Source organism: Protopterus annectens, chromosome 7.part0 (genome assembly GCF_019279795.1).
Source record: "Protopterus annectens isolate FY-2018-M chromosome 7.part0, PAN1.0, whole genome shotgun sequence".
NCBI classification, from domain to species: Eukaryota; Metazoa; Chordata; order Ceratodontiformes; family Protopteridae; genus Protopterus; species Protopterus annectens.
In genome coordinates this window covers 1,625,223,140-1,625,239,346 of record NC_056739.1, presented here as the reverse complement: position 1 = coordinate 1,625,239,346, position 16,207 = coordinate 1,625,223,140, and the positions used below count along the sequence as shown (strand labels likewise).

At 40.4% G+C, this 16,207-nt stretch overlaps 1 protein-coding gene across 5 annotated transcripts in view; it reads left to right on the top strand.

The window, feature by feature from the left end:
• The window catches only part of PRKCD (protein kinase C delta), a 2,080,121-nt gene that overhangs the window by 1,055,205 nt on the left and 1,008,709 nt on the right, over positions 1–16,207 (top strand). Inside the window, exon 1 of one of the 5 annotated variants that reach the window (XM_044078175.1) lies at positions 5,658–5,818. The exons of the other annotated variants lie outside the window; for them this stretch is intronic. Within the exon in view, the coding sequence (XP_043934110.1) occupies positions 5,806–5,818 (13 nt within the window). The 5' untranslated portion in view covers positions 5,658–5,805. Of the gene's footprint in view, positions 1–5,657; positions 5,819–16,207 lie in introns of those variants that run through there. 5 annotated transcript variants of the gene reach the window in all.

The window sequence follows — 16,207 nt, the reverse complement described above, 5'->3', positions numbered from 1 at the left end:
TAAGATCCGACCATAAAGCGATCACTTTTGAAGTCACCATCTCTCCTGACCCCCCACCCGGGCACTCAAGTCTCTTAACAAAAGGTACTGTTATGACTCTCATAGTCCATGTTGGTGTGAATGATTTGAGACGTACCTCTCTGGACTATATGAAGAGAGACATGGTTGAGCCCACTGAATATGTGTCCCAGGCAGGTATGTCCCTCAGCATCCTGCCATCACCCAGAATGATACCTCAATCCAAACAGTTGGCTTAGTTTCTGGTGTCATTCCAAGGGGATCCAGTACCTGACAGCCTAGGAGGACATGATTGACAGACCACTATGCTTTGCCGGAGATAGACTTCATCTGTCTCCCCTGGGCTTTAGGCTTCTGGCAAAGGCTCTTACCTCCCCCATAATGCCTTTTTTAGGCAAAGTCATGAGCACAAAATTACCAACGTGAAAAATTCTTATAAACGAAATTTAAAGGTCATGCTGCTAAACGCTAGGAGTCTTACCGTGAAACTGCACTCATTGCGAGCATTCCTTGCCTTGAAGCATGCTGACATTTGTGCAGTCACAGAAACCTGGTTCAAAGCTGTGGAGAGCACCCCAGCCCTACCAGGTTACTCATCCTACCATACTTTCACACCCCAAATAGAGGGCTACAAAGCCAAAGGAGGTGGAGTTTCAATATTTATCAAAGACATACACACCTCCAGGCTGGTCAAATGGTATGACACACAGGAGACACTCCAAGTGCAGTTAACTGTTGACAAAACACCTATTCAAATCATAGCTGGCTACAGACCCCCAACCATGATTCAGGATCCCCACTCCACCTATCTGGACTTACTTGAATCCATCAAGATTCAGCCCTGTACCCTGATCTTGGGTGACTTTTAACTACCCAGCCATAGAGTGGAAGACCTATTCTAGCCCAAACATGAATGCTCAGAGATTCCTTGACTTTGTCAATGCCAATGCATTGGATCAGCTGGTCGACACCCCTACAAAAGTTGAAAATATCCTGGACCTGGTCATAACTGACATATACAGTGTCATCCTCCTCCATAAGATCCGACCATAAAGCGATCACTTTTGAGGTCACCATCTCTCCTGACCCCCCCCCCCCCCCCGTCAGGGTCAAATGAAAAAACTTTTCTAAAGCTGACTACAATCTCCTCAGAGCAGATATAAGCAACTTCACAGCCACCATCCCTTCAGTTGGAACTAGCAGTAATGTCCAAACCTACACCAAAAAACTATATGAGCACCTACATAGCTGTATGGACTAAGCAATACCTGACATGACCAAATCATCTTCCTTAAGGAAGAATAAATCTGTCTGATGGACAGCAGCAATAAACAAACTCTATAATAGAAGGAAAAAAATGTTGTCCAGGGCCAAGAAGGAGCAGATGCCAAGTTGGAAGAAATCTCTCCTTTGAACAAGCAAATAAGGTCACTGGTGAAATCCTCTAAAGATAACTTTGAGTCCAAATTGGCCACACCCACCATGGACAATCACAAGGCCTTCACATATGTCCACGGTCTAAAAGGCAACACCCAAATCTGCTTTGAACTGGTGGTCAATAACACCACATACACAAACGCCATAGATGTAGGCAACCTGCTGGCAGACAGGTTCAGTGAAAACTTCACATCACTGTCATCCCCATCAGTAAACCAGAACATCTCCAGCATTTGCCTCCCCTCCCCTCATCACAAAAGGCAAAAAATACAGTCTCCATGGGACCCGATAACATCCCTGGGTGTATCCTACATGAACTCAAGCATGAGCTCTGAGCTCCATTAGACACCCTATTCAACCAAAGCCTGAGCACTAGCTTCATCCCAGCCGAATGGAGGACAGCCATGGTCATCCCTCTACACAAAGGTGGAGCATCCACTGACCCAGGCAGTTACAGGCCCATTAGCCTAACTAGCCTGATCTGCAAGGCCATGGAACACATTATCATGGACCTTGTAAACAAGAACATTGGTAACCTCCAAACTCTTGACCCCACACAGTTTGGTTTTGTCAAAGGGTAATCATGCCTGTTAAATTTGGTTGACTTCTTCAAAACAGTCACTTAAGCTATGGACGAGGGGAAGACGGTGCACACCGGCTATCTTGACCTAACCAAAGCCTTTGACTCTATTTCCCACTCAGGCATAATAGATAAACTCTCCCAGCTAGGCATCAACCCCTATGTTACCAGATGGGTATCTAACTGGCTCACTGATAGAACCCACTCAGTCAAAGTAGTGGAAGCCACCTCTAGTGGTAGACCCATAACAAGCGGTATACCCCAAAGATCGGTCTTGGGGCCAGTACTGTTTCGGATATATTTTTCTGAGTTGCAAGCCAAAACCAGTGGTCTGTGGCTGACCAGGTTTGCAGATGACTACAAGGTGAGCACTGTCTTAAATTCCCCTAGTGATGTGAATATCCTCCAAAAGGGCCTTACCCAAACTACTGACTGGTGCCAGAAGCATGGCCTTTAAATTGAATGCCAAGAAATGCATCATTATCCCGTTTGGGGAAAATGTCATCCCCACTAATTATGACATTAATAACAATGTCCTAAGCATGCAATCAGTCATGAGGGACTTGGGCATCCAGGTTGACAGCAACCTGACTTTTGACCGCCAAATTGCCTCCGTTGTACAGAAGGCTTTCTACATGGCCCACCTCATAAAGTGTATTTCATCCAGGAACAAAGAGGTCATAACATCCTTGTTCTCCTCCCTTATCAGACCCATTGTCGAGTACACTGCCTTTTTCGGCATATACCTTGCCAAGCACATGCAGCATTTGGAGAGACCACAGAGGTTCCTGACCAGGAAACTTAAAAGTCCTGTCCCTGTATTCAGTCTCATACAGACTGCTCATAGGTGACCTGTGTCTGGTATACAAGGCCAATTCAGACCCATCCTTGATGGAGTTGCTTCATATCGGTAAGACAAACTCCACTCGTGCAACCTGCACACAAGGCCTTAACCTGGTCTGTGACATTAATAGAACTTGTTGGCAGAGAGATTTGTGTTCCAAAGACTCCCCCATGTGTGGAATAGACTCCCTCTCCATATCAAGCAGAGTACCTCTCTAGCCCTCTTTAAGAGGAACCTGGACAACTGGATGGAAAGCAGAAAATACACCCCTGGGATCCCACCTGTGTCCCTGCTGGACAGGGGAAACGGGTGCTGACTTTGAGGGAACATGGGTGAAATTCTTGGCTAGGCTTATAAGAGCCTCTGGGCCAATAGCCTAGTATCATCCTATGAACCTATGTACTTTGCAGAATGAGCAATGCATAAATGACAAAAGTCCAGTGTCTTTATGTAACATTCAGTGTTTTATATTTAGATGTCTTTTAAAGTTCCTTCTGTTCTCTTTGATTTTAAGCAAAATGGAAAAAAAATGAGAAAGTTTTTATTCTGATCCTTTTATTTATTTTTATCTTATTTTATTTAGCCATTGTCGACCAGGTTAGTCACACTGAGCTGGTGGCCTTCTTCCACAGGAGACCAGAGGTGACATTTATACTGACTAACCTAAGTCTGGCCAGGTCTATATCATGTTGTCAAACTTTTAAAAGCTCAAACATCATATAGAACATGTGGGGGGTGAAGGAGGGCTTTCCCCCCTGCTTAAACCATTCAGCTAGTTTTTTTCTTTGGCTTTTTTTATTACATTTTCCATCTTTTAAAAGTTCGATCATATGGTGTTGACCATATGATGTTCAAACTTTTGAAAGTTCGATTATGTAATATAGACGCAGTCTGGCCAGGACACTTGTGAAACTCTCCTACTCCTATCGATGAGTGCCATGAGATTTTTATAAATCCACTGGAGCTGCCACAAACTCATAGATGGGGCCTCAGTTTAACATCTCATAACATCTTATGTGAAACAATTTCTGAAATGGCTTTTAATGGACCACAAGCCTGTGTGGGAGAGAAGGAAATTACAGCATTCAAACAGACTGGATAAAATGACCCGCGGTGGTGGTGCTGAGGTAGCGTTGTCGCCTCACAATAAGACACTGTCCAGTTCGATTCTCAGCTAGAGCGTCTTCTGCGTGGAGACATGCGTGAATGGGCGTACCTTCGTTGAAGGTTGTGCATCAGGCCTGGCAAGCCGGTACGTAAAAATCAACTGCCAATCATTAGCGGACTGGAGTTCCGCTGTGGTGACCCCTAACCGGGAAAAGCCGAAAGACGTAAACAAACAGACTGGATAAAATCTGTGTAAGCGAGTCTTTTACAAATAATGCTAGTACCTGCAGAACTGCACAACATTAACCTGTTTGCTTGCCCGATAATGCTACATAAATGAACCAGTAACAAAGTACTTTATCAAGAAAGGAAAAAAGCCCAGGTCTAATCTGTTAACTAAGCAAAATAGCAAGTCAGCTGTCTGTAATGCAACATGGATGAATCTTTATTCAGTAAAGAAAAAATAATTTTACGAACACAGATTTTCATCATGTTAAAGATTATAAATGAAGTCTACAGGCCTCAGCTCTGGCTTAACTGTGTTTTTGTAAGTCCATTGTGTGATTTTCTTAAGTGTAACATCTTTCTTCCAGTGAAACACCAAGTGTGCACTTTCAAATGAACAGGGAGCTGCAGATTTAGAAAAACTTTACTTGCAAACCCAAGTGAAGGGGCTACTGAATTAAAATAATGTCAGTCACACTTGCAGTTTGCACTGTGCCTTGGTAAAAATAAGTTTTTACTATCAAATGAGCCATTTTCTGTTATTCTGAAATTCCCTACCTGTTACTAGAGCTTGAGGCAGAACTTCAGAATACAGTAGTTAGAGCCATTTGCACAACAAGGTAGCAAGCGCCTGTGACACTAATATGAATATCATACCATAGTCCAGTCAAGCAGTTTACAGAAGAGCCCATGTAGGACCAGCATTGTCCAGAAGCTTGTAGTACTGCATATTTTTTGTTTTCTTTTGCATGCATCAGGGGTTGTGAAGTATTATGATGGCAGAAATTACTTTTTGTATCAGAAGTAAGGAAACTTTATTCTGGACATATAAAAGTGCCATAATGTTATTATAGTGCATTCTTGTTTCACTTTCAGTGCTGAAACCATGTGACATTTCTCAGCTGTCAAAGTGTAGGTTTCTTTGAACAGCACCTTTCCAATGTTTCTTTTATTATGGAATTTTACACCCAAAGTATTGTTAAAAATCTGTTTTCTATTGCAGTATTAGATCTACAGTTAAATGGTCGGCATAGCAAGCTTTTCATATTGACTGTCTTTGAAACCCTATTAATTTCTTGCTTAAATCCTTTATGTACAGAAGATGCTTTCAGAAACTGTCTTTTACTTGCTGTTAGTAGCTTTCCTATACAAAAAAATATTGATTCAGACGAAATTAGAAAGCTGTATTGTTTTTGCAGTCTTCTAAGTAGTTGCTAGAATTTCTGTGGATGCACATTGATATAAAATGAGATTTACTTGAGATTAAAATGCATTTTACTGCCATGTAGTTCAGCATAGTCAGAGTTAAGTCAAGTGCAACCCGATATCAGACATTGGTATAAACATGTACTGCTGCTTTAAAGAACTGCTATCCTCCTGTTTGTGTATCATGAGGAAAGACAGAACAGTGGAACTACAGACATTCTGAAAGAGGAAATTGTGCTGAAAATCAGCAGTGGTGGTGAACTAAAGTTGCTTAAAAAAGAGTTTACTGTGAGACTGTATTTAAACCATAAAAGAACTCCGTTAAATAGTTATGAGATGGCTGTTGTGGTGCGATCCGTACTGTAGAAACTGTAACATTTAGGAAATAATGGCTGCAGATGGTAAGTAAGAAGAATTATTGTTGTGGAGAGCATGCTGGATTGAATTGTTGGAAGATTTTCAGAAAGAGAAACGCAAGGAACAAGGAAGGCTATTTTAAATATGTGGCTGATTTTGTGACTGATGTGTAGACTGAGTCAACTGTTAAGGAGTATTTTGCTTGCAGTTTTTTTGCACATAGTATGGACACAGTGTTGGGAATCTGTATGAACTGCAATTTATATGTTGTATGTTATAAATTTTGCTTAGAAAATAGGTCTAATAAAATTATAATTTTTTTATTACATGGGTAAGATCCAGTAGATTCAAGTGCTTGTTACAAGGGCATCTTGGTAGCTGTGTACTGTGCTTGAGTGATCTGCTCAAAATGCAAGCAAAGAAAGAAGATCAGCCCTAGGTCTAAAAATATGAAGCTTGTTAATAGCTCATAGCCTTGCTCACTTTGTGCTGTATTGTGAAGCATTTTATCTTTACATATTGATAATACAGTTTTAATGATGCTTTATTGATAAGAAATCATAAATGCTTTGCTAAAACGGCAGTAAATACATGAAACAGCTTTCTGTGCTAGAACTTCAATGCATTCGTGACTATCAGTTCTAATGATGCTTTATTGATAAGAAATCATAAATGCTTTGCTAAAACGGCAGTACATACATGAAACAGCTTTCTGTGCTACAACTTCACTGCATTCGTGACTATCAGTTTAAGTCATCAGGTTGACTGCTTTAGATTTGTTACCCACTTACAGATGGGTTTGACATGTTTTGTAACCACATTCACATACTATGCAGTTGATGTAAGCTGCTTTTAGAAGTAAAACAGAAGTGCCTTTCATGCCACTAGGCTTACTGCAGAAAAATCAGCATTTTCTAATACTGACTGTCTCAGTTAAACTGCTCAACCTGTTATTGTCTTGTCTTTCATAGAATGCTGGAGATAGTGTCAGAAAGGAGAACAGCATGAGCCTGCTTTTATTGTGGGGTTAGAAAAGCATTGGTGTAGTTGCAGCAAATTAGGAAAGATAAAGCTGTCTTAATTTGCCGGTAGAAAAAGTAAGTGGTAGGTTTGAAATAGAGTAAAGTGTATGCAGAGCTACGGATCAGAAGACAAGGCAGAAGGGTTGTTTTCCCACTGAGCTGACTATGGACATTTTGATGAAACTGTAAAGTTCCGTAAGATAATGACATTTACTTATTAATTAGTTAAGTGTGATTAGCAAGTCAAACCAAATCTGCATACTTGGCTTTCTAGTTTAATTTCTTCTGCAGAATGCATCCACATATAAAAGCTGGTACTTTCATTTTCCCTCTTGAGTAGTGACTAGTTGAAATGTCTGTATCCTTCATGATTTAGTTGCTATACAGCCTATAGTCACCTTTTTTTGAATATGGGAGTAGTCTGCAAGACGTCAGTCCTCCTTTTCTACATTGTAGCATGTGATTCTTAGCCTGGCAGAAAATGTAATTCATTAGGATGTCTGAAGAAGTTCTTTATGATAGAATTCCTGAAGCATGATTTGCAGAAACGGAAACAGTGGAATAGCTGAGAATTACTTTTAATTTTGTCTTTTTATTTCTAGGATTTGCTTCACTCTCCCATCCTGAATTTGATGTTTTTTTCCGAGTTCTGGTGTTAAGAAACTAACAAAATGACTGACTAAATAGACATCTACCAGAATAAATACTAATGAATATAAACTAAATAAATAGTAATGAATATAAACTAAACTACTTTTAAGAAAGATCATTTTCATATCAAATAAATACTTCATAAGGTTTGTGTGTCACAAACAAATCATAATAGGAATGAATGAGTGCATAAATCAATAAAGTGATAGTTTCTTAATAAAGTTTTGGATTAGTTGGTTTGCCTATATAAAGTGTTAATAAACTTGTCTTATATTTTAATTTAGCTTTTTAGTTTAAGTTTTTAAGTAGCACAGTCTCAGATTACGCTATGGTGGTAAGGGGGAAGGCGGGCTTGCCTAAAGGAATGATTTTAATGCTTTTATTGCTCTTAACCGAACCATCCTCTGTAACCACTCTCTTGCTCCAAACAACCTGATTATATGTAAATTAGTGTTTTTGATGCTTTTCTCAGCTAGGATCGCTTGTTTGTGTGTTTCAGTAAAGGATATTCCTTTTTTAAGTCAACTGTGGACTACCTACTGTTTTCTATTTGATTAATTTGTAGCAAGCATTTTACAGTTTGATTTTTATTAAGTGAACTAGGTACATAACATAATTCAGGAAGTGAACATCATACCCTCCACACTGCAAAGTTTCACATTTGTTTGTTTTTGACCCAGTATAGGTTGCATACTGGGTTTTTCTGAGACTTCAAGAGATACCATGGAGTTTTCTTTTTGTAAAAGCATAATTAAAATACCTGGTATGAGGGGGCCTACCCTTGTTAATATCAGGAGTAATGTCAGCAGGAATTAGGGGAGCTTGGCACCTTAAACTTTCCCATGATTATAAGTCTCTCCCCTTTACCCATACTGTTTTGAACCCACTTCATCTGATCTTTTGCTGTATTCATTTTACAGAGTATGAAAATAGCCACAGGCCACTGGTATTTTTATGATAGAAATACAGTACTCACAGCTATTTTGATAATTTTCTTTCATAGGTTTATAGGTAAGTACTAGGCTAACTGCCCTTGAAGGCCATTTTAAACCTAGACAAATTACCTTTTTGTGCTCAAAATAACCTATCCCATTTGGTTATAGATTGGCCATAACCAATGGGTAAGCTGATTGCATCTCTTTTAGATCGGGCATGTCTGCAAAAGAACTTGACTAAATTGACCATTTGGACACAGGAGAATAATATCCTGATAAATACATCAAAGACTAAGCATATGAGATTTGGGAGACATAAATTGAAAGATTACATGAGGTTATTATAGAGGGCACTGTGGTGAAACTATAGATTCATTTAAGGACCTGGGTATGTGGGTAGATCCAGCTTTGAGTTTTTTAATCATATCAACCAATTGGTTAATGATAGTTGCAGAACTATTGGTTGTATAAAAAGATTTGTAAAGTCTAGGAAAAGAGAAGTGATGAAGTCATTGTTAGTTACATTAGACCCAAACTTGAGTACGGAATATCACTATGAAAACATTGTAAGAAAACAAGCATGAATAAACTAGAAAGAGCACAGCAGAAATATGCCAAGGGCATCCATGGATATGAAAATTTAAGTTCTTACGAAAGACCAAAACATCTGGACTTGTACAGTGTCTCATATAGATATCCAAGTGGAGTCCTTATTCAGATATATAGGGCATATAATGACAACTACCTGTGGGAATGATTGGGGTTATCAAAAAGTAGTAGAGAATCATCAGATGACCTATGTAGAAGAATCTGTAGGAATGAGAAGTGCAATAACTGGTTCTCTGAGAGAGCAGCTGATGCACAGAATAGACTACCAAATTAAAGCAGCCACTAGTTTAGATATTTTTAAGAACAGCCTGGACACTTACTATGGAAACAACTGTTTTGGTATATTGGCAGGCCAGAAGAGAATTCATTTTCGTGCTTGAAATATTTGTATGTATGCATTTATGTATGTATAAACATCCCATGATTGATAGTTATATGTTATCCCCAATGAGAATAAATGGAATCGTACCATAGATACCTTTAGGGGACCGATGAATGGGATAAAGCATTTAGGGGCTGCCTATGTCTGTTAGTAGTACAGGAACAATCCTGGGATAAATTTTCTGTTTCCTATCCATAGACCTAAGTTGCGCTTGAAAATGGACCAGGGTGAACTGTTATGTGGATGGGGAGACTGTTCCACAGCAGCATTGTTTCATTGTTAACCATTAGAGCTTCCATTTTATTCTTAAGATTCAGTTGTTGTTTTTTTCTTTCTTTTCTGTAATCTTTTTCTCTGCTTCATTCATTCTTTCCTGAGGATATTGGTGTTATTAATATTGCTACTGGTGCCATAAGGATCAAAAGTGCCAGTCAGACACTACCAAGTCTGATTCTGTAGTTGTAGCAGCAAGTTGAGGCATGTTGTTCTTTCTCCTTGAGGGCCACAAACTACTTTTCACACATTGTTGAATTCCAGCAAGACCTGTTCAACAAGATGCACCATTTGTTGGTTTAGCTACAGATGAACTATTGACGTAAAAGCTACAGTCCCATTGTGCAGTGTGCCATTATATCAAGCCTCACCATGAAATTTGCCTTTTAGTCTGCTGAAAGTTTGGTAGGGCATACCTGGCCTCAGCTTACAAACTTTTCTAAGGATGCCACAGCAAGTCTTATACATTTATCCTTTTGGGTCCATCTGTGTTTGGTCCTGATGTTAAAATTCACCTGGAATTTCTGGAAAAAGATGACAAAACCTTCACAGCTGTTGGTATGAAATTTCAAACACTCATTTCTCCTTTTCTAGGATACAAAGAGCCCCCCTGCCAGTTTTGGTTTAGGTATGGCCAATAGCAACTAAAGAAACAATCTGCAGAAAAACAAAGCTACTGTAGCAACTATCAGGAGTCATCACCCATAGGTAGTGATGTCCAGCAGCAGAAGATGACTGTGGTCCACATGTAGGTGGACAACAGCAGAGTTATTAAGTTCCAGTAATACCTAAATGATATACAACTCCATTCCACACACTCCAGCAGCCACAGCCCTTACACTTTCCTGATAATCCTATCCAATTATAAAGTTGCATTAAGAAAAGAGGTACTAAACCTACTAGCAAAAAGAGGCATAAAAAGACCCCACCACCACCACATTAGAAAGTACTCTAGGGAGTTAACTACTCTAGGTTATTTTTAGTGCCAAATTAAGCAAATTTACCTCAGGCCAATTTTAGTATTAAGGAACCTGAACAATTTTGTCCCCAAGGAGACCTTTCAGATGTTCATGGTACATTCCATCCTTCCATGCTTGTGAGGAGACTGGATTTGCATTTTGGACCTCCTGGACACTTACCCCCACATAAAGAATGCCAACGATTCCAAGAGATATCATTATTAGCAGACAGTGATCATCATTTTGGGCATCTTCCACTTGGTCTTACCACAAACCCCAGGGAATTCACCAAGTGTATGTGTAATTCAACAACGGGTTTGGCATACTGCTACATTTCTCTGACTCTAGTGTATAAGGTCCTGGGTTTGAGACTTGGCAGTGATGACTTTTTAGTCAAAGGTGTTATATTTTTCAAAAAGTAAGAGGAGGCTCTTAATGAAAATGTGATTTTAAAGCTGTTATTGAGGCACTGATATAACTCCAATGTTGTGCTGAGACCAGATGTTAATAAAATAGAGCTTTGTCTATTACAAAATTTGTCAGTTTAGGGTCAGCTGTTGAAGCAGAGAAATATGTGCATCATGCATAGATATATAATGGTAAGGTGAACCACTTGTAGCAAGGTCAAAAGTTTTCTGCTTTGATGATTGGCTTCTGACTGCTCCATCCATGAACTGTTTAATCTCTGTTCAGGAGTATCTGATACATCCCCTTTCATTTATTTGGACTCACAGCGAACACTGCAAAGTTTTAGGTGGAGCCATCTCAACTTCCTGTATTCGGAGGCTGCAGTCTAGACACAGTTACTTTCTGATGTTACCTGGCTTTAGAAAGAATCTAGCCTCTCCAGCATTGGTTTTACCGTTTGGTCATTTACAGTCTGCCACAGATCATTTTTTTCCAGAGAATGTTGGGGTTGATGCAGCAGCAATCCAGATGGTTACCCTTCAACCAAAGTTACATGAGGTTATTACAGAGGGCACTGTAAGGACACTGGTCAAAAATCACAGACCCACTATCCCAAAAAATCAAAATCTTCACAGTCTGCAAGTTTCATCTGCAGTGCTGGATGCACCTAGTCAGTCTAATACAAAGCAATCTATTTCAGATTCCCACTTCCCATTCTACTACTGGCAGTCACCCTGGATCCCTCTGCCCTAAGTGAGGGTAGCTTTTTGTCAAGGGTGGACTGTCCAGGGTGTCTGACCACACAGACAGGCCAGTCTACACATCAATATTTTGGAGACTGACAGACCTGATCACACTTCAAAATTTGCATGTGTTCCAGGGTTTGATAGCCATTCACTCTGATAAAGTGGCAGTGGTTTGGTATGTCAACAGGCAATATTAAACCCACTCCTATCCCTTGTGTCAGGAGGCAATGAGAGTTTGAGAATGGGCGTTTATATCACGTTATCGAAAGATGAAAATAGCGAACGCTATTTCATCGGCCCCAAAACATCTAAACATGAAAATATCGAACATTCAGAACAGCAAATTTTTTCCCATGGAAACATTTGCTGCTCTGAAACACATACACACAACACAAGCACATCAGACAAACAGCAACCACACACATACACTTAAATTCCTACATCTAACACTGCACTAAACTAAACATGCACTACTATCTACCCACTTACCTTAATCCAAACCCTAACCCTAAGGTCCGTCATTATCTCACACTCACCTAACCCATGCTCTAACCCTAACTCACTTAAACCGCCCTTAACCCTAAAGTCTGTCACTGTCGCACTCACACCTAACCCACACCCTAACTCACTTAACCCATCCGTAACCCTAACGTACAAACAATCGCACACTTACCTGAACCCAACCCGTAACTTTCCACCACAGCGCTAAGAATAGCGAAGCCAAAGAAACGGCCAACCGAATTCTTTCCCAAGGAAAGAATTCTCTGTTCTGCAGCTTTGCTATTCTTAACGTTCGCTGAATAGTGTTCGATATCAGAACATTCGAAGTTTTAATACTTTGATGTTCTGATATAGACCCGAGAATGGCATATGCCATTCTTTTTTTCTGGTAACAAACCCTATTCCAGGGAAAGCTGACTAGCAGACTAGTTCAGCTGTTTTCTTCTGATATCACACTAGTAGCCCCTCAGCAGTGTGGAATTTCTTTTGTTGCTGAGGGAAGCCATGCTATGACTTATTTGTCTGCCTAGCCAGCTCCAAATGGAGCAGCTTCTTTTTCCTCCACTGGAGAAACACATCAATGATGCTGTCATCCAGAAATGGCCTCTTTGACACCTCTGTGTTTTTTCCCTCTTGCCTGTGTTTTCAGGGTTAATCCAGAGAACAAAACAATACATGTCTAAAGTTATTTTGATTCCCCAGTTTGGCATGACAAGTATGGTTTCCCTTGCTCAAGCCTTATCTTTTGGAGAAATCTCTCTGCATGTAGCACTTTAGGACCCTACATCCCAGCCCTCCATCAAGCACCATCCATGTATCCACTGTCTGTCTTTAATCAAATTGTATTTTCACTTTCAGTGATGACCAGTAATCCTGCCTTTTCACACAGGATCAAGCAGATGATTACATTGCACCAGTTAAACAACAAATGTGGAAGATTTGGGACAAAGCTATTGAGATGTTAGGCAACTCAGACTGAGCAACACTCAAGTAGAATGAAGGATAAGACAAGAAGATGACATTTGAGGCTTTATGGTGTTTCAGAAAAGATGTCCAGCCACAGCAGATACCCAATAAAGGCAGTCGCATGATATAGTTTCACTTGGTTTATTAACAATTTGTTAATAAACCAAGTGAAACTATATCGTGAGACTGCCTTTATTGGGTACCTGCTGTGGCTGAAGATCGTTTTGGATTACTAGTTTATTCTTTCTCAGGTTTTCCATCTTTTTTGGTTTCAGAAAAGATGGACTAGATGTAACATTTGAAAACCAAGGGCGACTGAGTGGATGAGGTTTGAGAAAGACTTCTTAAAGTTAGCCCTTATGAAATCTTTGCCATTACAAGACTTAGAAGTCAAATATGAGAAACCTAAACCAATGCTGATAGAACTTTGGCACATGATGAAAAAGTGCAGTTATTGTGGAAGTTGACACTCCCAATAATAAAACTGTCTCTGGCTGGGGACCTGTATTTGTATAACATGATTACTTGGAGGTGACATTGAAACATCCCTTGCATACGACTTGCCTTATTTCAAAAAGAACAAGAAAACAAATGGACTGCTGAATTGAAAGATACTACTGCTACTGAAGGAAAAGAGGATGAGTAGGAGGGGAGGATGATTTGACTGAGAAGAGATTATTGTATGCGACTGCAGTCTGTGGGACAAGATGATTGCATATATTGGAAAGTTCTAGATGATGGTATAAAATGGGATGTATTAGGAGCATGCTTCCAAATGCAAGTTATTGAAAGGGTAACTGTTTAAACTGTCAAGACCCACATTCATGAGTCCCAAGATGTGTAGACTAAATTGTTGGTATACTAAGATTGCTATTTCTCAGAAAACTCCTTTTTTCTGAGGTATGGTGAAATGAGTTGGTATGTATATGTGTGTGTGTGGTGTGTACACACACACAGACACCCACACAAGTTTGGAGAGGGGGTGGAGGGATTGCCCCCCCCCCCCACTCAGGAGGTGTGCACAGGAGAGCTTGTTGTCCTTCAAAAAACAAGTTCAGAGGGGATGAGTTATGTTTGATAGCTGGTTTCTCCTATATTTTTAGTCTTTTTTTTTTTTTTTTTGGTGTCTTGGGACTCAGCACTGTGTGCCCCCAATATTTCAGTAGGGGATATATTGAAAGTCTTACCCAATAAAAAGATGTGAGGACTAAAGTTGATCTAAATAGTGGGTATCTGACTGCTTTCATATCTTTGATGGAAGTTTTTGCAACTATACAGGTATTACCCATTTCTGTAAATATTTCACCAAATTTGTGCTGTGAAAAGATTGAGTTTTTTCATGCCAATCAAATTTAAAAATTTCATTGTAAATAGTGTCTGTAAACGCATGCATTTCATTTAATTTTAGTTGTTTCTGGAGCATATGGTTCATAGGTTCATACTAGGCTATCTGCCCTAGGGCATTTATAAGCCTAGCCAGAGTGTGTTTGGCTTTCGCCACCCATTTTAAATTAATTTTGCTATGCCCTTTTTCGAGGTTAGTATACTGTGCCTCTGTCTGACAGTGACACAGAAGTGATACCCGGGGTAAACCTACGATCTCCCATCCACTCATCAAGATTCCTCTTGAAGAGAGTCAGTGAGGGACTCTGCCTAACCTGGACTGGGATTTTATTCCAGAGTGAAGGGAGCCTCTGGGTTATGAATCTGTCCCTCCAACATGTCCTATTTATTTCAGTGCTGAGGTTCAAGTCTCTAGAGCGTGTAGCTCAATGGGATTTGGATTTTCTGAGGTGCAGCATGTCCATTAATTCCGGGTTGGACATGGCTTTATACATCAGGCACAGATCGCCTCTGAGCAGGCGGTATGCCACTGAGTAGAGCTGGAGTTTCTTTAACCGGGCAGCATATGGCATCTGTTTGAGCCCTTTGATCCTCTTGGTGAGGTACTTTTGGAGTCTTTCCAGTTGCTGCAGGTGTTTGGTAAGGTACATCCCAAAAGGTGCATTGTACTCAATTATGGGTCTGATGAGGGATGAGTAAAGAGGCACAATGACCTCCCCTGATCTAGATGTGAATCCCTTCATGATTAGGTGGGCTATATAAAATGTTTTTCTAACCACTGTGGCCACGTGGTTGTCAAATGAGAGATTGCTATCAACTTGGGTCCCCAAGTCCCTAATTGCTTCTTCTGTACTTAATGGATTACCACCTATGTGGTAATTTGTGGGCACTTTGTTTTTGCCAAAGGGGATGACTATACACTTTTTGGCATTTAGCTTGAGGCCATGGCTCTGGCTCCAGTTGTCTGTTTCTATGAGGCCCTTTTGGAGGATGCTTGTGTTGGCTGGAGAGTCGATTATGGCACCCAGTTTGCAGTCATCTGCGAACTTGGTCAGCCACAGTCCTTCCGTGTTGGCCTGTACCTCCGAGAAATATATACCAAACAAGAAAGGTCCCAGGACTGAGCCTTGTGGGACGCCACTTGTAACTGGTTTGGAGTCTGACAGCAATTCTAACCATGTGGGTTCTGTCCTTGAGCCAGTTTGCAACCCATCTAGTGACATAGGGGTTTATTTTTAAGCTGGTGAGCTTATCTATAATGCCCGAGTGGGGTATTGTATCGAAGGCTTTTGTGAGGTCCAGGTAGGCTGTGTGGACCACCTTCCCCTTGTCAATGGCCTTGGTGACTGTTTCAAAGAAATCAACCAGGTTTAAGAGGCAGGATCTGCCCTTAACAAAGCCGAACTGGGTAGGATCCAGTGTCTGTATGTCCCGAATATCATTATTTATGAGGTCCATGATGATCCTTTCCATAGCTTTGCAGACCAAGCTAGTCAGGCTTATCGTGCGATAGTTTCCAGGATCCGTTGAGGCACCACCTTTGTGGAGAGGGACCACTGTTGCTGTATGCCACTCTTTGGGTACATATCCTGTAGTAAGGCTGAGAATGAACAGTAGTTTTATGTTTGGGTTTAGCT